The sequence below is a fragment of the Aricia agestis genome, chromosome 8, assembly GCF_905147365.1.
Source record: "Aricia agestis chromosome 8, ilAriAges1.1, whole genome shotgun sequence".
NCBI classification, from domain to species: domain Eukaryota; kingdom Metazoa; phylum Arthropoda; class Insecta; order Lepidoptera; family Lycaenidae; genus Aricia; species Aricia agestis.
Genome location: NC_056413.1, coordinates 18,688,591 through 18,712,591, shown reverse-complemented (window position 1 = coordinate 18,712,591; position 24,001 = coordinate 18,688,591). Strand labels below are relative to the sequence as shown.

At 39.4% G+C, this 24,001-nt stretch overlaps 1 protein-coding gene across 1 annotated transcript in view; it reads left to right on the top strand.

Annotated features, from left to right (window-relative positions):
- The first annotated feature begins 2,970 nt into the window (after nucleotides 1–2,970).
- Nucleotides 2,971–24,001, top strand: part of LOC121729291 (serine/arginine repetitive matrix protein 1) — a 55,249-nt gene continuing 34,218 nt past the window's right edge. The window contains exons 1-3 of the mRNA XM_042117760.1: nucleotides 2,971–3,323; nucleotides 3,770–3,835; nucleotides 7,124–8,673. Of these exons, the coding sequence (XP_041973694.1) occupies nucleotides 3,796–3,835; nucleotides 7,124–8,673 (1,590 nt within the window). The 5' untranslated portion in view covers nucleotides 2,971–3,323; nucleotides 3,770–3,795. The remainder of the gene's footprint in view (nucleotides 3,324–3,769; nucleotides 3,836–7,123; nucleotides 8,674–24,001) is intronic.

Below are 24,001 nucleotides of genomic sequence, written 5' to 3'. Positions count from 1 at the left end.
GACATAGTAATTACTAATTATTATTTATTAGTAACTTAGCCGGTACCGACTTCAAAACTATCAAATTTGGATGCAGAAGTAGTTGAGGTTTAGTCGAATTTTGAAAAATACGCTAATGATGAATAAGAATTATTTCATACTTTTTAGATCATAATAATATTAAGAATATCGTTTTTAACTTGGAAGTTAAATTTTTTGTTAAAAAAATAATTTTACTCTTTATAGTTATCTACAAGGGCACAAGGTTTTATGCGTAGATAACCACTACTTTATATTATGTAAGCGAAATTGTGGTGATGCTTGCAGTTATCTAAGCGACGCTGAAATTTCCAAATTTTTATGTTCAAAGGTTCAGTGCTTTTGGATCCAGATATGAGAGACACCTTCGTATGAAAGAACAAACACCAACCTTATTGGCATACCCACATACCTGTCGTATTTTGGTGTACGTACATCTATGAAACATATAAAAGGTTTACTTACATGAAAAAATAAAGGTTCACAGTGGGTTCACATGCCGGTCCTTTTCTGTATATTAACTATTAGCTTGCCTATTTATAAGTTAAAATTACACAACTTGTTAAAAAATAAGTAATAAATCTATATAAGTATATAAAACTCAAAGGTGACTGACTGACATGGTGACTGACAAACCACTGGACGGATCGGGCTGAAATTTTGCATACAGGTAGATGTTATGACGTAAGCATCCGCTAAGAAAGGATTTTGATAAATTCCAACCCCAAGGGATTAAAATAGGGGATGAAAGTTTGTATATAATACTTCTTAATGCGAGCGAAGCCGCGGGCAAAAGCTCGTTATTTATAAAAGCCGCATTTCTTTTTATATATATAAAATTCTATGGAACTATTAGTTTAGTAAAAATCGTATTAAGTTTAAGATAATTTATAAAACTGTTTGTTTGCTAAATAAAGTAAAATAAAATCAAATAAAATTATTTTATATTCAACAAATGCATTTAAGTAAGTAGCCGATTCTCAGACCTATAAAATCAGTAAAGCCGTTTCGGAGGTGTACGGTAACTAACATTGTGACACGAGAATTTTGAGCTACCCATATAAGATTAAACCAAAGAGGATCTAAACTACGGATTAACCGTCTTTTTCAACTCAACCTCGTTTTCTGTTGGTTTTTCTGGTTTGAAAGTGCGCGGCAAATGGCAACAGTCAGACGATTCCTCCTTCTTCTTTTTTTTTCTTAATTGCCAATGTCAACTGTCAAGTATTATAAATGGCGGAAAAACAGTACTGTTGCATACAATTTTCAGCATCGTTTCTTTATATCGTCAGGTCAAAAGTCTAGTCAAAGTCGAAGTAAAAGGCAATACAGTCAAGGAGTCAAGTCGGTCGATTCAGTAAAGTGGTTGACGCTTTACTGAAACTTTCGATGGAGTTTTGGAGGGAACACAAAATAGCTCGTTTCTGGATATTGCATCACTTTCCTACACTTGTGCACGATAACGAATATCTAATAGTTAATATCCTACCAATATTACACATTAAAAACGCTATTAACACAATTTTATGAAAAATAATACAAAAACCTTAAGGTTGTTTTCCAAAGTGAAAAGTGCAACGTCTTTACTCTTTGAACATTGCTTTGAACGTATTAGAATCAGATTAGAATATTATAAACAACAATTCCATTTCCTACTTCTGTCAATATACTCCTTGCCTCCAATGATAAATATGTATATAATTATATATCTAATTACTTAACATTAAATAATATTAATATTTAGAATAAGTTATATGTCATTTAGTTTATTGTAGAATTTAATTATTTACCACACTGTTTTTATCATAGACTTAATATATACTGTAGCATTATAGGTTTATGGTATCCATTGACTTCTTTCAAGCATAATCACATGAGAAAAGTAAAAGGTGCTACGATCGAAAACGTTTTACACTTTACAGCCTTTCTTTTATTGCCCAGCTGTAACTTTAAAATAAACATTTTTAAAGTGTTTAACGATAAAAATTAACTTTGTTATTTACAAAGATTTATGTTGATAAAAGTAAAAATTAGAATTGCTTACTTCGTAGTATTAATAAAATAGGTTGTACATGGTTGTACGAAGTTTTTTAATACTTTTGTTCAGAGCTCTCAGCATTTTTCAAAAATTTTGAATTATTCGAATAATATTCGAATTATTCGGAAACTTTTGTAAAATATTCGAATAGTAAATTTGTCGATTAATAACATTCCTTAACCGCCATGTTTAGTTCTTGGCAATATGGCGTCGGCCACACTTTTTTGTAGTTATGTCGCTTCCATCAGTTTCCTTATTCATTGGTTTCAATAGCCAATGGAAAGCGTTAGGTAACGCTGACAGGTATTGACGTCAGAGTTACTAGATCTCAGAGATTTCGATTTGTCAAAAGACATCGTCATTTTTAATATGGCTTGTTTTTTGTTATTTCAGCAAGATTATCCAAGTATATAATTAGAAAAATAATAACATTACATTACTAGAAACATATTAACGAACAAGAAATTAAAAACCCTTTTTTATATTAAATAACTGGCAACACCTATTTCTATGACCGTATTGGATCCAATCTCTCAGCAAATGTCAAAAGTCTATGATCAAGGAAGAAATGAATCATATTATGTCTTTATTACATTAAACTCAAACTCAAAATTTTTTATTCAGAATAATTTTTTTCAAATATTCTCTGAACGTCGGGGCTACACAGATGCCTACCACCGGTTCGGGAACTAACCCGGCGAGAAGAACCGGCGTAATACCGGCGATCCAATATAATTGACTCAATGATCTCGGATCCAATATATAATTATGATAATCTAATATCCCCCTTATTGTATTGTACTCACCATGGAGCATAGAGTATAGACTATAGACTATTCAGAGAGTAGAGACAATTTATTTGTACTTGTCATAATCAATTTACTTTTTTAATTCAGTGTCATTGAAAATTCATCTTGTGTCGGTCGTTTGTGTTATTCGTTACCTATTTTTCTTGTAAATATTTATCAATGTTTCGTTTAATGTACTTTAATCACAAAATAATAACGTCGTGAAAATACAATAGTACAAATAGTTTCGAGTGTTACAAATCGAGCGGCCGTCTTTTAACTTTTCCTCCGTCGAGTCTCATAATTCATAGGTGCCGCTCGCCGGGGTGGCTAAAACCCGTATAAATGTTTTTTATGGTGCATCAGAGCATATTATGTGTTATGTGTTATTAATAATAATGTTCTAATCGTGGTCGCCGTATCACTGAAGACTGGATTATAGTGTTATTTCCGAGGGGACGCCGATGGATATATAGTAGGTAAGTTCCGAATCTCTCGTAGAGTGATCGAGCATGGCGCATTCTATGATTTTACTACAAAACCTGACAATATAACTAGCAATCGTACAATGCAGCAGGTTCTACTACGCTCGCCAATGTTTATTTATAATGGTGGTGGTGAGCGCAGCGGGTACAGTTAGTGTTCGGCGGGGTCAACGTCTGCTCAGTGTTCGCCCGCGACCACGGCCGGCCCTCCTACCACCATCGTGCTCGATTTACTACGGAACTATTTGTTACATTTGTGTATTTATCATATATGGCAGATAAGAGCATGATATGGCCGATATAGATAATGTAATATTATATTATGTATTATAATTTAAAATTTACATATGTGGCTTGTATGATTTCTTTGGCCGATATGTGTATGTTTACGTTTGTGTTGGTTTGATGCTTACTGTTTATTTTGGCTTCTGTCACGTCAGCCGCTCGCTGCGGGGGAGCCTCCAACATGATGGTGGAGACGATGCTGGAGTCCTCTCAGGACTTTGGTGAGTACCACATAACTGTTATATTTGCTTAGATCCAAAATAACAAAACAAAAGAGAAAATGTAATATTTCTAAAAGAAAAATAGAAAAGTTGAAAAAAATTCCTAACATTGATTCTAAGGTGCCTACCACTGGTTCAGGAACTAACCAGGCAATAAGAACTGAACTCACATGGGGCCATCTTTTACTAAAAAGATGGAAAATTACAATTTTAAAAAATCCCATAATATAATATTATGACTTAGAGCTATTTACATAGGAAATATAAAAAATATTCTAGTAGTCTGTAAGAACCAACCTATTCCCAAGGTGTGTTGTTGTCGATGAAATCATTGATTTTATAATAAGCTTTAGCACACAAACATTCTTTTACTATTTTTAATTATTGATAGACTGGCCTTTAAAAGATTTGCTGACTTTGCTAAGTCTGATTACTAGTATTTCTAATTTGTTCTTATTCCTAGTGTTTTTATTATTTGAGTTCTTTCTTACATTTACGGTACTATCTAAGACATATTATCTAAGACATATTGAGATTCAACAGTCAGAATATTTATCTCCTTAAACTTTTCTTAAAAAAATCTTAAGGATTCACATGATGACATCTTATAAAAATAATCAGCCAAGTGCGAGTCGAACTCCCGCACGACCACAAATCCATAAACTTCTCTGGCAGATCAATTAGTACTGCAGTTATGAATCTGGTATCGAACTTCTTCTGAGTTCATAAATGAAGACATGAGTGAAGTGGGTAACTTACATTTTGCAACATCAGAGCAATTACTCATTTTTTCCCTTATCATTTGAACAAAACTTGTAACTTTCTTGATGAAGTAGCCATAATCTGGTATATACAGTTGGGCCTCAATGTCCGAACACCCAAAATGTGTACCCTGTTCGGGTGCACGCAGCGTTTGGATTATAGTTTGTAGACATTTTTAAAGGCACTTTTGGATGTTGAAGCCATGATAAAATGCACAAATATAGTACAAGAAGAGAGAGAGTTCCTATAACAAAATGGCAGAGAAGCGCGCTGGAGGGTCAAAAACAATATGTGTAGTACTGAGATGTCTTCCTGGCACTAGAATCCGGCGGCGTGGCTGCGGGAGTGATTTGTGCAGGGAAAGGGCGGTCGTTCGGATTATAGAGGTATTCGGATTAGCAGGGGTTCGGACTATCGAGGCCCTACTGTACATATATTATGTATAACACTTTTTTTATTTAAAATCATTTTCCCAGCCCTAAAGTATAATTTTTTATAAAAAACGTCAATTTTTAAATTGTTACTTAACCGCTTCACCTACTCATGTCTTTAAATATTGAACTTATTAATCTCTGATAGCTAAGATAGTGGGCTACCACCTGTGACCTGACCAATCATACCACCACACTGGCTTGGAGTCTGGAGATCTTCCTCTGATGCTTTACTAGTATGTTCACACTACCAATTAAAAATATCACAGCTCTCTTATGGTTTGATTATATTGGATCTGAACTAAGTATATTTAAGCCTCATGTTTTTGCTTCATGTAGTATATTTCTTCACACAAATATAGAGTAAATTTTGATCAATACAAGGTATGTATGAACAATATATACCCTATATTTATTGGACCTCCAATATTCATTACCACTTTTTCATTAGAAACTTTAAACCACTGACACAATTATAGTACTTCTCTTAGCCAATCAAATATGTAAAATATTGAAAATCATAGAAATGTGTGTGATTGGTAATATAATAATTATTTCTGAAGGAAAATAGTCAAATAAATATTAATTATTTCTCCTTAGTAGAGACAAAACCTCTATTTGTGAAAACGTTTAATCGGCCGTTGTCCACAATAAATTGTAATCTTACAGTGTTTGCAAGCTTTAAGTTTTTGAAATTAAATAAATTAAAATTGACTAGGTAATGTCTTGACCTTCAGAATACTTAGGCCCAATTTCACCAATATCTGTTAGTGTTAACAGCTAGTTAAAATGTCATGTCTTCTCTTTCATTGATATGAAAAACAAAAGAGGTAATGTGATACAAATTTAAGTGTTAACTTTAATATATAATTGGAACCTCGGAATCGGCTCCAACGATTTTCATGAAATTTAGTATATAGGGGGTTTCGAGGGCGATAAATAGATTTAACTAGGAATCATTTTTAGAAAATGTCATTTTATTCATGTTTTATAGAATACCGAGCAAAGCCCGGTCAAAAAGCTAGTTATTATTTTAACAATGTTATTGTTGGACAATTAGTTTGAGGAAAATACATATTATGTATTAGAATCACTTGGTATTATTGCAAGTCATATTATATTGAATCACAATTAAATAGCTAAGCAATAACAAATCATAATCACTTGTAGCTCAAAATGAAAATAATGTTTCTTATCTTTATATTCTGCTGGGCTAGGGCTGCTGTAAGAGATTTCTTTTAGAAATAAGCAGTTCCTTTGTGTTGTCTTTCTGTGTTAATTATATCTTTATATGTGTTTCTTGTGTACAATAAAGAGTTAAATAAAAATAAATAAAAATTCTAAGCCTACTATGAAACTTTAAGTTACTGCCACCGCCTTAAAGTTTTTGATCACAATATTCCAATAATATACAGGTAACAAAAGTAAGTGATAATACTTTAGGGTGTGTACCTGTTCCTCATAGAGATTTCACTCTAAAAGTAGCAGCGCTGAAAGACCTATTTTTTTTTTAACTTTTGTATGGGCAAGCGCCCTAGCGTCACTAGTTTCCCCATACAAAAGTGAAAAAAAAGGTCTTTCAGCGCTGCTACTTCCACAGTGAACTCTCTACGAGGAACACGTACACACCCTAAAGTATTATCACTTAGTTTTGTTACACCTTGTACATCCAGCGTCTGCCCAAGTCTCTAACGCCGCTACTGCTTTCAATGCTGCTACTTTCACAGTGAACTCTTTACATGGAACACGTACACACCCTAAACTAAAGTATTATCATATACTTTTGTTACACTCTGTATAATTGCTGATTATTGTAGTTCTTCTAGTAGAACTTATACTATCCAGCTACAAAAGGAAATTATCACCATCATAATATTTTAATCATTCATTTCACATTTTCATCTTTATCATCATCAAATGCTTAAATTGTATTTCTTGCCACATGACTAATTTAAACTTTCGATTAACTATTTTCAAAATATGTCCTACATGTATGTAGGACTGTTAGGGACGTAGGTCCCGCTCATGCCTCTCATCCCTCACGCTGCATCCATCCATATCTGATTTCCCCGTACTAACCGGACGCTGTACGTAGGCATGTCGAACGGTTCGCTGCCACAATGGAAGCGGGAGCTGCTGCAGCGGCGCGCGGCGCGCTCCCGGCCGGCCGCCGCGCCCGCACCCGCGCCCCCCGCGCCGCCTCCGCCGCCGCCGCCCGCTGACGACGACGAGGAGCTGCGCTACGGGCCCGGCATCGTCAAGCGCCTCAAGTCGCGCTACCTCAGCCTCGCGCTGCGGGAGGCGCCGCGCCGCCGCCCCTCCGTGCTGCGCCGCGCCACCTCGCTCGAGCATCTCCTGGACGAGCGTCCGCCGCCTGCGCCGCGCCCCCGCCCCGCGCGTCCCGTCTCCCTCGCCGCGCCCTCGCACGCGCTCGTCCGCGCCTCTCCGCGCCGCGACTCCGTCAAGCGCGCACGCTCCGTCGACGCCCTCAGCCGCCTCGACGTCCGCGACGACCCACCCCAGCTCCCCGCGCCCCCCGCGCCTCGGGAGAGCCAGCCGCCGCCGCCGCCGCCCTCACCCCCGCCGCCGCTGCCGCGATCCGCGCGCCCGCCGCGCCGCCCCGGGCCCCTGCTGCGCGAGACGGAGCGGCCGCCGCCGGACGTCGTCCGCTCGACCCTCCGCAAGTTTGAGGCGGCGCCCGCCCGCCGGCCTGCGCCGGCCGCCCGCGTGTCGGCGGTGCTGCGCGGGCTGGAGGGGCCGGCCCGCACCAGCACGCCGGAGCCGCGCGGCCGCTCGCCCAGCCCGGCTGCCGCCGACATCTCCGCAATCGACGAGCCCGAGGGCGCCGCTCTCGCCGGCGAGGCCAGGCGGGTACCGCGCGCGGCGCTCGACAGCATCGCCCGCGCCGGCTCCACCGTGCGCTACGCGTTCGAGGCGCCCCGGGCCGGCTCGCACCTGCCGCCGCTGGCCGCCACCAACGCCGTGCTGCTGAGCCGCTGCCGCGCGTCGGCCTCGCCGCGCCGCATCGGCGTCATCCGGCCGATGCCCACGCCGGAGAAGCCCGCGCCCTCGCCGCCGCCCGTCGAGGCCGGCGATGAGAAGGTGGAGGAGCTGCCCCGCATCGCGTCGCCCGGTGTCTTCGACGGCGAGTCCCCGCCGCGCGCCGAGCGCAAGGACCCCCCGCCCTCGGCGCTGGTGGAGCCGATCCCGCGGACCCCGCCCGCCGAGCGCGCTGCCAGCCCCGCCCGCCCGGAGACCGTCGAGATCTCTGCCCCGCGCCCGCCCAGCCCCGAGCCCGAGAAGCCCGTCGCGGCCGCCGAGCCGGAGCCGGCTAGCGAGCCCCTCGTCAACGGCCACGCGACCGTCGAGAAAGCGGGGGACTTCAAGCGGGAGGACAAGCCGTCCAAGATCGGCAGCGCGGGCATCGAGCGCGCCTGGACTGGCGCTAAGGAGAAGAAGGGAGAGGGCGTGGATGTGTGCGGGGCGAGGGCGGGCGGCGCATGGGGTGCGGGGGGCCGGCGGCTGCGAGCGCCCGTGCCCGCCGCCACCTCCGTGGTGTTCAACTTCAGCTCGCGCAAGGAGGTGCCAGACTACATCGAGGATGACGGCGTCGTGCGCCGCGCCAACCGCCGCAACATGTTCAAGGTCAGTGCCCCCGACCCCCTGCTCGACACACACACACATACAACCGCTGGCTCCAGCACACATCTATACTAATATTATAAAGCGGCAGAGTTTGTTTGTTTGAACGCGCTAATCTAAGGAGCTACTGGTCCGATTTGAAAAATTATTTCCATGTTAGATAGCCCATTTATCGAGGAAGGCTATAGGCTATATTTAAAGAATATATAATCCCACCAAAAACATTTTCATGTAAAAATGTTGCCAAGATGAGAACATAATAATATTATAGTTCGTCGTGTCAAAAAGTAGTGAGATCTCATGTAGAGCCAAGTTTCTAACCTTACATACTCAGCCCTAAATCTAAAAACCTTAATTATACACTAAAGCGCGGCAAAATATTTGATAGTAATATTATAATGTGTCAGTCACAATAAAATAAAATAAAAATAAAATAAATTAGTTAAAATCGGTGGCCTGGCCATTTATCATTAGTTACGGTATATTATTAAGTTCAAAGCCCTGACGAAAAACAAAATCGGTTAGTTACATGAGATTTCACTACTTTTTGACACGACGAACTATAATATTATTATGTTCTCATCTTGGCAACATTTTTACATGAAAATGTTTTTGGTGGGATTTCATTTCTTTTTGTAAGCTGGTTTACGTTGTTTTTTCTTTTAGTTCATTCTTTAGGGTTCCGTACCCATAGGGTAAAAACGGAAGCCTATTACTGAGACTTCGATGTCTGTCCGTCTGTTTGTCTCCAGGCTGTATCTCAAGAACCGCTATAGCTAGACTTCTGAAATTTTCACAGATTTTGTATTTCTGGTGGCGCTATAACAACAAATACTAAAAACAAAATAAAATATATAAGGGGGGCTCCCATACAACAAACGTGATTTTTTGGCCTTTTTTGCTCTATATCAATAATGGCAACAGGTAGTTACTTGACTTTTTCTCGAAGTCCTTAGTTATATGTCTACTTTAATATTTACTAATAATATTAAAATAAAGTAAAAAATTAAGAGGGGCTCCCATACAAAAAAAACAAAATTTTGCCTAATTTTGCTTTATAATTGTACGGATATAAGTTAAGTTGGTTTTGATATTTTTTTTTGTTGTTTTAGTACTAATATAATGTTACATACCAAATTTCAGCTTTCTAAGACTTCAGGAAGTACCCTAACAGTTTTGATGATCGGTGATTCAGTGACCAAATTGTGGGTTTTTGGACTCCTATAAAATCTAAAGTATAATAGCTAGGATATTCAAACTTTGCGCATTTAATAACTACACCCATGTCACTTTATCTTAAAAATTTCAACTATCTGGCATTATTCAAACCAAAGTTACGAGGGTTCAAAATTACGACGAAACGTTTCGAGAAAAGGTAGGTAGTGCCCTTGCGCGCTTCGCTTGGCTCATCTTGGCGGGGGCACTCCCGTGCCCCCAGATACGTAAGTAAAGTGCGAAGGCAGTAAACAAAAGACGTTGGTCGTTCTACCCGATGGGTGTTTTCAATTTGTAATTTTCCGCGGCTCGAGAGAAATGTATAATTCGCTATTTCGCGCTTCGCCGGCCGTTTATTGAGATCTAGATTGGGGTTTAACGCGGCGTACGCGCGGGGGTCTGACGAGCGCGGTGTTTACGACGCCCGCCGACCCGATAAACATCATTTTATCGACAAACATTAACTTATAAACACGTCAGTCCTCCGAGGTCCTCGACTTTATATGATCGTAAATTATTGTTGTTATGTACGTACGTTGTTTCTGAAATAGAAGACGACGGTGGTTAGTTACATAGTGTATATCTGCTGAATGCGTTTTTAAGCCAAGTCACAGAATACATACGCCAAGTCACAAAGTCGGCTATGCTTTCCTCGAATGAGCTACACACCGTTAGCCGCGACCGATAGGAATTGCCGATGCCCCCGGCGTCCGATGGCGTAATGTATCGGAATCCTTGGAGTGAATCCGTAATCGGATGGAATAGTTATTGCGTAATATGCAAACAGTGCACGAGAGAAAGTGGCGCTCAGTGAAAACAGACGCGGCGATGCCACTCTCGATTTCCGACCGCCCATACCCGGAATGCTAACGAGAACTTATCAAGGTCGTACCTGCTTTAGGCTGCATTTTACAGCCTAAACCCTGGCAGTTAAGAGTGCCTCTGTAAGATAGTTGCAGAGTTCAGCCTGAATCAGAACCGCTCAGTGCCTCTATCATGAGCTCTTAAATCCATTCACTTTAGGTCCTTATACAGTAAGTATAAGGACGTAAAGTGAATGAGGTCATTATTCTTATCTAGCATTAGTTATAATTTGCGTTCGTTTACAATAAATTAACCCTCGCCTCTGCATTGTAGAGTTACTCCTCTTAAAAAGTTGCTAAGGTGCCTTTACTCTGTAGATAGTATAATGATAAAATGATCGTCAAACGGACCTAGATTCTTTGATTGACACAAGTAGGTCCGGCAGTAATCAGTACTAGTAGCCAGCTTACTCGCTCGGATTGTTACTATTGATCTGCGGTGACATAGTTAAAGAAGTCGTTAGAGCCAGTCCACACGGCGCGTTGCGTCGACGCAGCGCTGCCGTTTGACGCATAGCCGGCCACACGGGCGCTGCTGCTCTGTCGGGTATGGGCACGGTCGGACAGTTGGTTTTGTTCAACACACAATACAATTAAACGCTCTATTAATTAGGACGATATGCGCATATCGCGTGCTGTGATTGCTGTCAGTTGTCAGTTGTCACGCATTTCTTATGAGGATCCAAAGAGGTTGAACTAGTAAGGATCATGCGTCTTTCCTAACTCACGCCTAATATCGCACGATTTTGAATTCAAGAGTAAGTAAACCCAATAATTCATTTACTCAAAGTTAACAATGTATAGAACACTCTAAACTCTAAAGAACATAAAATCACTCGAGCAACGAGCTCGTCCGGCAGAAAAAAACTTCCATTTTGTAAAGGAGACGCTAATGTTTATGGTCGTGCGGGAACAAAAAGCTCGCATCTGGCAGGCGCGGGCGCGGGCGGGGCGATGTACTAGGGGCTAGTCACATGGGCAGTGAGGTGGAATCACGGCGACAGGTGCGCGTCTGTCCCGACTCCCGACTCGCGAGGGAACCGGTTCCCGCTTTGTTTGTAGCATCATGCCAAGGACTGTTACCCGCTTGTTAGTGCCGTCTTTGTGTAGCGAGTTTAAAACTTGCTAGTTCTTTAGTATGTCTGTCTCATCCTGCGGAAAAAAAATTACCCAAATTATTGACTGTGACGGTATTTGTTGGAGAAAATTGATACCCAATTAAACGTCGCTATATGGCTGTGTAGCGTCCTTGATTAACTACTACTCCTTTTACTTGATAAATGAAACGATAGTCTTGATATACCGTTACTTGATTTATTGATATACTTGATGATCAAATAACCCGGGTGTGCGAGCACGCGCGATCGCCTTGATTGATCGATGCGAACTGATTTTAATAAAATAATTAACTAATTACGCGAGCGCGTCCTAAACGCTGACTCCTTAAAACCCTAAAACTGCTTGATGTACGATATGGATCGTACAGGCTGGAATTGGAAATCTAATACCCAATAGGCAATTTGTCCACGTTATATGAATGCGCTGATGGAATGTGACAGGAGCGATCGCTTTTAAATAGCTCTATTATTGGCAAAAAGAGATATATATAAAGCCATTAAAAGATTAACTTGAAAAGGTGTGACTGTTGAATGAGGCGTCTGAATGAAGACGACGATGCCCGAGGCGCTGGCCGAGAATGTTCCATTCAAACTCGTCGATGTGTCGTTAATCGTTATAGCTGGTCTGGCTACCGCGAAATGAAAATGTGCAATTCCGTGGACGCATTACGATTAACTATTGCGTAAACGATAACGTTTCTAGCACTTTGACCCGTACTCCTTATAAATTGAAAGATTAAGATTTAAGAAAACTGACGTATTTCTCTTCAGCAAATCTTTAGATTTTTTTGATAAGAGCAATGAACTTTTATCTGAATTTCTGTTAAACAATTTGGTTTAAGGGGGCGACTAACCAATTCAATTTTATGCTTGAAAATAAGCCCCGAGTTGTTTCATTTTCTAAAGATAGATATTAGATACTAAATTATATATCAGAGGATCTGATCTAGCGAAAACACGATATCTTAAAATTTTCTCGATAGAAAAAAATCACAAAGATGCATCTAATTTTCACGAATTTTTCATATATTGCCATAACCGTGCATTAAACTAAGTTAATATTTTAACACATTGTATAAAATTCTATCATTGAGAATCTGACCTAACGGATTCTTAAAATGTTGTATATTTATCGAGTTATTGAGAAAAAACTAATTTGGCGATGAATCCGCGTCGTCCTTTTTCACCTGGCGGAAAGACTGGCGTAAGGGCGTGAGTGTGAAGAGAGAAGGACGATGTTTGATTTTTTTGCGTTAGTCGCCCCACAACCAGATTGTTATACCTGACATAAAAGCCGTGTTAATCAGCATGTAGGCGTGAGATTCGGCGTAGGCTTTGTACGAATAATCTAGATTCTAGATGGCTAGTTAGTGCCGTTGTGCTAATGAGTACGTCGTGTGGCGGTGAACGTTACCCGACACCGTTACGTGTGACGTCGACGACGGATTGATGCTGGTTGCTGGGGTAATCGCTCCCGGGAACGTGATACATCATTAGCCCATGGGAGTGTCAGTTTCAACTTTGATGAGCTTATTCAATTCAATTCATTTATTTGAGATTTTCATCCATAGTGTTAGTTACAACAATATGTCCTTATTCTAGTGTTAGTAAAATATAAAAGAAATTGGAATTACATTACATAATATTGTTAAAAATTAAATATATGGGAACCGGGCTATTGGAGCATGGAGCTGCACCCAATGCTTCAACAACATGGAATCCCACCTGCTACCCAACACGTTATGCGCCGTCTTCTCTTCTTAAGGAGGTTGGGGATCATTAGGGTGAATTCTACTTCTTCTTTATATTTTTTTAATATTTAGTGCTTTATCCGAACCGTGCCATGCTGTTTTTACAGGTAAAGTCTGTAAAACAAGCATTTTTCTGTATTTCCTATTTCATTGCAACAACAACAACAAAGAACGCGGATTAAGTTTGTTTTCGAAGGAGGACAATTAAATGTCTTTGACCTCAGCCTCGTAAGATCGCTGACGATGGCTGACGTCTCGTGCAGCTTGCGTACACGGTGTTGACGTAAACACATAATTAGCTGTATTAGATTACCGCACGGCCGTGAGTTGGTCGCGTAGAAAAGTTTTTACGTGTAACTCGAGCACCGGCGGCCGGAGCTCCCGTCTCCGGCCGCGTGTATTCCATTACTGATTATGATGGTTGGTCTGTGACTTACTGATGTAACACATGCAACATATCTCCAAAGTACAAACTCCATACATAACGAGTAACTTACCAGTCTTGCCCAAACAGACGACAAACTAAAGTCAGCACTCAGCACCGAGCTCTTCTAGAGTCGTGTGATGTGTGGTGTGTACAATATTCACTAAAAATATCTCTTTTTGACAGTTAATTAGCTTTCGTCAAATTAATTGCTCGAAAATGTTTGCCATTTCACAAAAATGCGAAATCTCAAAATATTTATCACATTTTTTCTCGTTTCGCGTACTGCTTAACTGTAAAGCTCACAGTAAAAACGGTAATTCCGAGCATTAACTGCGCATATAAAAACGCATGCTAAGGCATACCCCGGTAATGTTATGTCAAGCTATTAACAGTCACCGTTAGTGCGAAAGCGCTGATTAAAGGAGTGAGCACACTGAGGCGGGCTGTGCCGGGGCTCAGCGTGCCGGAGCTCATCGCAAAAATCCGCCTCCATACAATTTGTATGGAAGCGGAATTCCGCTGCGCCCCGACACAGTGTGCGATACGCGCATCCGCTTCCATACAAATTGTATGGAGGCGGATTTTTGCGATGAGCCCCGGCACGCTGAGCCCCGGCACGGCCTGTCTCAGTGTGCTCACTCCTCAAGTCGAGCTCACGGTGGAATACCATGAGTGATGAGGAACAGGACCCAGATGCTTTCGAGTTGAGTCTGTATGTTTTGTAACATAATGCTCAGTCGGTGTCAGCGTAGTTTTTGCTAGGTTTCGTAGTCTATTTCAACTGCACTCGGTCGTACTTAAGTTTTCTTCTCTAGTTACTTCAAGTACTAGCAGCACAGTTCTCAGGTTCCCCGCTAGAGTTGGGAAGTGCACACTTCACGACGAGGGAAAATTGTAGCGCCCTCGACTTTAATTCTCACAGAAAAGGTTATTCTGCTTATTTGATGTGAATGTTAACAGCTGTTATTTGATTTTCATAGAAATGTAAGTGACTTTCTTGTAACTAGAGATCGCCCAAAGGTCGAAATTCGTTCGAGTTTTTTCGCCTTAGTTTCAACGACATTAAGACTAAGTTACCTATATTTTGTAAAAAAATATTGAATTTCTCATAATATATTTTTTCAACTCTTGTCTCTGGGACTCAGCTGATCTCAGAGTGGCCGTGTAAGCATTGTCTAATAGTATCTAAGATTCAATAAAAAACTATTTAATCCATCTTTAATTTGTCGACTTGTTGTCAACAGACTTCAACCATAAATAAAAGAGCATAATTCGTATGTATAGGCTTGTCACTCAAAAATCTGTCATCTTCTTGAGTGTGCGTGTTGTAGTGTGTGTAATGTTTTATTTGTTAAAAAATGTATGATAAAAGCATAATTTCAAAATAATATTAGCTCGATGCACTTCTTCACCATATAAACTACTAGCTGTTGCCCGCGACTTCTTCCGCGTGGACTTCAGTTTATAGCGCGCGATGTCAACAAAATTGGTGTCAAAAGCTTTTATTAAAAAAACCCTGGTACCCCTTAAATCAAAACAGCTCTGCAGTGTGCACATAATATTTCATATTTAAGGTTACGTCACTGCATAGATAAAGAACTGAGTTATTTAATAACGTAGAAAAGAAATAACAATCGAAAAAAATCGAAACTTGAGTGTAAGATGATACCACCTTTTATAGAAAGACTTGAGCAAGCGTCAGCGCGATGTAGGAGACGCACGGCGCCATCTATTATGAATTTTTGGAACTAACTTAATTTGAAGAAATTTACGCATTTTCACCCCCTTACAACCCCTTTTTCCAGTAAAAAAAGTAGCCTATGTCCTTTCTCAGGCTTTATACTATCTGTATACAAAATTTCATTACAATCGGTTCGGTAGTTTTGGCGTGAAAGCGAGACAGACAGACAGAGATACTTTCGCATTTATAATGTTAGTAAGTAAAGTATAGATAACTGTGCAAAATTTCATTCACTTACGTTTACCCATTTTTCGTCAAAAGGGATACAAAGTTTTTGGCTCACGTATTAATAATATAGATAATATTCGATTATCCTGAAATTGACTGTTAAAGTCCACCGACAATGTGCGTAAGCGTTTCTGTGAATGGCGGATGACAAACCGGTACACTTTGGAAGTTCCGCTTTATTTATTTTTATAATGTCGCGTAATTGACACAATTAATGGTCATTATTGTCCGGATATCCGTGCGAACTGAGAGTGCCGTTAATTCGGCAAAAAGGGTTTGAGATCATGCGGGTATACTGTAGGATGATGTTTTAATTGAGGCTAATTTTATATAGAATATCCTTTTAACTGCAGCAGCACGTCAGTTTAAAAGGACGCATTCTCGTATTTAGAGGAGTCCTGTTGATCATTTACCAGTGTTTAATTAAAAATTTTAATTCTAAAACGCGATTTATTGGTTTCGCGTTGTTGCTTCTGATAGCGGCTGAATCACGTGCATCGGAATGCACAATACACGTTTCGTAAGAGGCCGGCGCGGCGGCGGCGGTCACGGGCGCGGCGCCGGCCGTGGCAGCGACACGAGGATACGCATCATTGACGACCTGCTGGTTACGCCGTTGAGACCGTGGGAGAGCTCTGGCTTTCGTAAAGAGTGTGAAAAAAGCGTTTTTAAGGCATTACAATTTACATACACTCCAAAGGATGTGGGTGCCTACACCGGAAATGCATTTGCTATGATCTCCTAAAAAAAAAGTTCGACTAAATGTAGTCGAACTTATACGGAAGAAGCTCTACCTAAAGCCCAACGAGGCAAAACGAAACCGAGATCAAACGACTTTCTTGCTCACTCGGTCTTTTTGTGGGCGTATCCGACCGTTTGACCTCCGACGTGCAAATGATAGAGCAGAATCGAGGGTACATTCCGGCGTAATGAGTGACGTGTGTGCGGTGAAAGCACGTCCCTACTCGGAAGTCGATCACTTTCTATGCGCGGATTCGATCGACAATGGCCGCCAAAAAACGCGCTCCCAGCGACACTCGCAACCGGTTACCTTTTTACTGATGTGAAATCTAACGATCATAATAACGGGTGAAGGACGCTAATGATTCATACATAACAAAATCCTTCCGTTAAAATAATATTATTCAATATTATTTTGTCCACAAATATTGGCAAGGCATAAATGTTATTGGCTCAATAGTCAATACATAATATAAAGAGCTGAAAGATAAAGCAGATATTTGTGGTCAGCAGCGAGGTGGGCCGCAGATTTCGGACACCACGCCCGCAGGCCGCATCGGATGAATCATGAACACAAACCACGTAACTCCTCGAACACTTCAACAATTAGTAAAAAATATTTCCAAACCTACAAAGGTTGAAGAACTTTAAAAACACGATTATGATTAAATTTGCATCACTCACATGAATGTTTTACATGAATTATAATTTTTATGATGTTACAAAACGTCTCGCGTTACAGACTGTCATGAAACAATGGATTGCGCTTATTCAGTAGTTATAACCAGTATAAATTATACGAAAATGACTTTATTTTTATTTTATTCATTTATTTAAGGACCAAATACAGTTTTGTATCACTAAATGCATAAATTCATGATTAATAAAAAATTACAGCTAGATACAATAACTAGTTACATTCGGCCTCAACATGCATTAAATAATAAACAATATTTTAAACTAAAACTAAATTAAATTAAATTATTAATAATTAAAAATACAGTTAATTGCATGGAACAATACATATTTTCTAAAAACATAATAATAATTGTACATAGCATTAAATTAAAATTAAACATAGGACACAAAAAAATTGTAAAATTAACAAAAACAATAAAAAAATAAAGAATATATCATTACTATATTTACATTATAATTATTGATTAAAATTTAAAAAGCACTTAATTAGAAAATATATATTAAAAAAAAATGTTTTAAAATTACCTCGAAACGTGGTTAATATTTTCTCTAACAATATTTTTAACTTTGTTGAGACTATCACAGAATAAGTCGATCAGACACACTGTTCAATAATTTGAGAGTTCTGGAAAATAGAGAATTTTTTCGAAGGTTTGTGCGACATGTGTAATTTGCAAACAAGGGAACTGGGTAGCGAGGCATACGATGGGGTATCTTAAAAGATATTTTAGACAGTAAGTCTGCAGAGTCTATTGATCTATGCAGAATTTTATATATTTAGGATACATCCAATATAGCACGTCTAGATTTAAGACTTTGCATGTTAAAGACCTGCAATTTACCCTGGTATGTTTCGTTAGGGTCGAAGATGTTTCTAAAACACTTACTCCTTAGTAAGCGCTTCTGCAGCTTCTCAATCCTCTGTATGTGGCTTTTGTAGATAGGGGACCATACTGAACTACAATATTCTAGTTTACTTCTGACTAAGCTGTTGAAAAAGAGAATAAGAGTTTGTGGTCTTTTAAAATCTTTACCATTTCGAAGAATGAAACCCAATGATTTGCTTGCAGAACTTATTATGTTGTCAACATGAGGTATGAAACTAAGTTCGCTATCCATGATCACGCCCAAGTCAGAGACTTCAGATATAGAATTGACATTATCCCCATGAATACTATAATTGGTCTCAAACTTATTACGTTTACGTGAGAATCTCATATGAAAACATTTTGATGTATTAAGATCCATTTTATTCTTTTGACACCACACAACTAGATTCTCCAAGTCACGCTGTAGCAGAATTTGGTCAATCAGACCATTTACCACACGAGTGATTTTTAAGTCATCAGCAAACATATACACTTTGGAGTTTACGATGACATCACTTAAGTCGTTAATGAAAATGACAAAGAACAATGGACCAAGAATTGAACCTTGAGGTACACCTGAGGTAGCATAGAAAGCACTAGATTCACAACCGTCAAGCACTACTGTTGACTTACGAAGGTGCAGATACGATTGACACCATTTGAGAAGTGAGCCACATATACCGTACCCACGCAGTTTGTTTATTAGTATGCAGTGATCAACCTTATCGAAAGCCTTCGAAAAATCAGTGTAAACAGCATCAACTTCGTAACCCTTATCAACAGCATCAATCAAGTCAGTAACGTAGGAGAGAAGATTTGTTTGAGTAGATCTTTTGGGCATGAATCCGTGCTGAAACTGATTGATGCTGCTTATAAAGTGATCATGCATTCGAGTATGAACCAATGATTCGAAGACTTTCGCCACGGTGATGACTTGCTGATATACACGTTAAAAAACTCATCATTTATCAACCATTTTGTCTTTAATCGAAAGATATAAAAATATTCAGTTTTTTTTAAGGCAAAAAACAATTCTTCAAAAATCGTATCAAGGTTATCAACAACTTCTACGTCTGCACATAGAACAGAATACGTTTTCCTCGGCCATGACAATTCGCCCGATTTTATCCAATAAAATTATTGTCACGGGTCTGATTTAGTAAGATTTAGAGCTGTTTTAGGGCCGTCGTTATCTCCGGCCGCTCAGACGGACTACAAAGACCTGTCACCTTATCAGTCCGTCGGTGCATTGAAGTACAATGAGGTCCCCGCGATGGTATTCGGCGAGCGACGCGTTTATAAATAGCGATGGCCGATACCAGCTTGGACGTGACCAGTACCTAATACAGTCTCTACATATTGTTTTTAATCGAACTACAAAGTGAAAATTCGTAATGGTGCCTATTGGCGATACGTCCAGCCAGAATGTACTTTGACGTTTCATTGTGTGATAGTGTAATCCAGTGTTTTTCAACCTTTTTTATGACGTGGACCTCGGGCCTTGGTATGAAAAAATATCGCAACGATAATGACAGACTTAAATTCCAATGGATTGATTGACGTGTCGTCAAGGCTGAATGTACACCATAATGCTCTTCGCCTAAAACTCGCAGTCGCCTAGTATTAAAATGCGAAACGGAGTCTAATTAAATTGTATTCTTGAAGCAACACCAGAAATCAGCGACGTTAATGTTAAAACTATACTTAACTAACTTAACTAGATGTTAGGTTCCGTATAATAGTAATGGGTTACGTATTTGTAACTGTTGTACCGGTCGGTTTGCGACACGAACCCCGGTCTCTCCAGTCTCCAGTACGCGCCGTGGTATGCGCGGCCGCACCAATGACCAAACACAGGCCGCTCCTAATATGGCCGTCTCGGACTTTGCTAGAGCTATACGAGAGCTAAATGTTAGTGTGATTAAAGTGATAAATACTACCAAGAACATTATACGTACCAAAAACCAATTAGGAAAATTATGAAATGGATTTTAAAGTAGTATTTTCTTTAAAAGTAGCAGCAGCCAGTGACGCATAATCTAAACCCGAAACAATTCTTTTTACCTGAATGTACGACAATTGCAGTTGTTCAAGCCATATTCTAGAATCAAGATTAACGTAATATGAACCTAACAGTGTAGGTAATATTAACTACTATATCATAGTCCACTGATAATAAACTTATGCAAATTGCGGTGGGTTTTGAAAGTAGTGTATGCATAATTATAGTCTACTAGCTGTTGCCCGCGACTTCGTCCGCGTGGACTTCAGTTTATAGCGCGCGATGTAGGCGCGATGTCAACAAAATTGGTGTTAAAAGCTTTTATAAAAAAAACCCGGGTACCCCTTAAATCAAAACAGCTGTGCAGTGTGCACATAATATTTCATTTTTTTTAATTAAACTTTATATTTTATGCCAAATTTTGAAGCTTATTTAGCCCCCAATTACACAACTTTACCTATAAACTACCTATATTTTATCATTGATAGATTTAAGGTTACGTCACTGCATAGATAAAGTACTGAGTTATTTAAAAACGTATAAAAGAAATAACAATCGAAAAGATCGAAAGTTGAACGTAAGATAATACCACCTCTTATAGAAAGACTTTTGAGCAAGCATCAGCGCGATGCAGGAGACGCACGGCGCCATCTATTATGAATTTTTGGAACTAACTTAATTTGAACAAATTTAGGCATTTTCACACCCTTACAACCCTTTTTTCCAGTATAATAGTATAGCCTATGTCCTTTCTCAGGCTTTAGACTATCTGTATACAAAATTTCATTACAATCGGTTCGGTAGTTTTGGCGTGAAAGCGAGACAGACAGACAGAGATACTTTCGCATTTATAATATTAGTATAGATTGCTCAAGTCTGGTCTGTCTTTAAGGCTGGGCTAGTTCCTAGCTTATCACTTGACATCCTACTAATATCATAAAGGCGAAAGTTTGTATGGATGTATGGATGTGTGGATGTATGGATGTTTGTTACTCTTTCACGCAAAAACTACTGAACGGATTTTAATGAAACTTTACAATAATATAGCTTATACATCAGAATAACATATAGGCTACAATTTTAACCGACTTTCAAAATGGGGGAGGTGTTATGTTCGTTTTCTTATATTCAACGATTACTCCGCCGTTTGTTAACCGATTTTCAAAATTTTTCTTTTGGTATATAGGGTATCATCTTAATTTGGTATTATATTCACAAAAATGGTAATCGAGGGAACTCCTCAAAACTTATAGGGATACATGTGGTGACTTCGGTTTCGTGAGAAGTATTCGAAGCATATGCTACCAACAAGTAAGATTTTGCACCGAGATATACCTGGTATACCGTGGTTCGGAAGGTGCTGAGAGAACTCCTGATTTTTTATAGATACAAGTTTGGGAGTTTCGGCATTGTTTTAAGAACAGAAAGCATATGCTACTATGCAAATTACATTCATCATCATCATCATCACTACCATATTATACCATTTCATAGTCTTTTAGATCGAGACTCGAGTTTGTCAAGCGATAATTAAAAAAAATCTATACCTACCTAATATTATAAACCTGAAGAGTATGTTTGCTTGAACGCGTCAATTTCAGGAACTACAGGTCCGATTTAAAAACTTATCTCAGTGTTAGATAGATCATTTATCGAGTAAGACTATAGGCTATATTATATTATCATGCTAAGACTAATACGACCGAAGAAACTTAGGAAAATGTGGGAAAAACGGGGGAAATATTTTTTATGGGAAAATGTACGGTTTCTGTAAAATTCCTAATTTACGCGGGCGAAGCCGCGCGGGACATCTAGTTTACCAAAATTTCTCTATCGGTACAAAACAGGCTAAGTCGTTACTCAGCTTTAAGCGTGTTGAAATCTTGCGATAGGCTCGCTTACTCCTATAGCCTACTGTTATGTCCCTAAAATGACTCAATTCAGAGTATCTCGTATTGCCCTTACCTACTTATAAATTATAATACTTATTTATTTCCACAAACACAAGCTACATAATATTTTGTCCTTGTATGTTACAGTAGAAGAAACGCTTGATAGACAGCGATACAACAGTTTGTATTTTTGTAACGTATGCATTAGTGAGTGCGTTAACATACGATTCGTCAACTTAAATCATATTAGGGATGTTTTTCAGTTTATCTAAATGCATTACAGCAATTAAAATGATAGATGTGGTGTACCAGCATCAGTGGTGATGTATTGTCGAGGTAATTAGGAGCGGCGGTCCGTACACACCCCCGGGGACAGACATACAATTCAATTATTAACATAATCATTTCTGCTTGTTATTAATTTCGTTACGTAAATACCAATCAAACATGTTTACGCAACATGAGTTAATCTATGATTCTATGTTTATATTATAATTAGGAAAGTGTGGCTATCTGTCTGTTACCTCATGACTCATGAGTCATGACGCTTAAAATTGATTAAGATAAAATTTGGAATATAGATAGAGTTTCAAGGAACATAGTTCTTGTTGCGAAAAGATGTGCGGTTTCCTCGCGACTGACAAATAACAACGAAGTTGCGGGGAACGCCTAGTTGAAAAACTTTCATATCCAATAATGTATCAAGTATCAACTGAAAGCATTTCTACCAAGATGTTGGTAAAACAAAAGTTTATCGGTTTGACGAGCTGCGATCGACGCGAGCCGTCGCGTTCCTACCACGAGCGCTGATAAGCGCCGATAACACTAATTAGAAATGCCTGACCATTGAGAAACGTTACTCAATGCTCATGATAGTTCTGCTCATGAAGTACTTTCCTAACATTTTCTGAAGTTGCATCAGTGCGAGTTATAGAAAATCAACATTTTAATTTAAAAAAGAGGGATTTTAATTAAATTCGTTTAAAAAATGCCTCGAAAGACCTAAGTTTAATCTCACTTTAGCTAATAGGAAGGTTAAGCGGTCGCATGGTGTTTTCCATTAGGAGAGAAATATTTTAGGCGATGACCTTCTTTACAAATAGATCATCTTGTCATGTCTAAAAAGGCTAAATAGAAAACTTGTCATGTCTAAAAAAGCTAAATAAAGGCCGGCAACGCACCTGCAGCTCTTCTGATGTTGCGAGTGTCCATGGGCGACGGTAGTTGCTTACCATCAGGTGACCCGTTTGCTCGTTTGCCCCCTTATTTAATAAAATAATAATAATAATAATCTTTACAGTTCCTTAATCAAAACTGAAATCTTAATAAGACATTATAATATGTATATTATGAAAGTATGTACAATTCTATATCTTCTAGCATAATATTTTATCAGCATATCTAGATGTACGTTCACGAGGCACGTAGTACTCATTACTAACGTGGACGTACCAGCTCGTATCTGATATCAATATGGTATTCCGGGAGTGTCGCCACTAGCTGCCGATATGGTCGTGACTCGTGGTGTTACCATATCACTTTCCATCGTCGAAAGTAAACTCTACCTACAACTTTGTGGCAGTTTTTTCTGCGTCTGATTTTCTAGACGAGATATGTTTTAGTTACTGTCATGATCACCATAAACAGAATTGCCAAATATGTCTGTTTGTCCCTAAAATCTGTCCGTATTTATATTGGCATTTCTTCTATGGCCATACTAAGCATGCTTTCAACTATTTAAAGTATCTATACCTACGAATAATAAAAACTCTTATTATTCGTAGA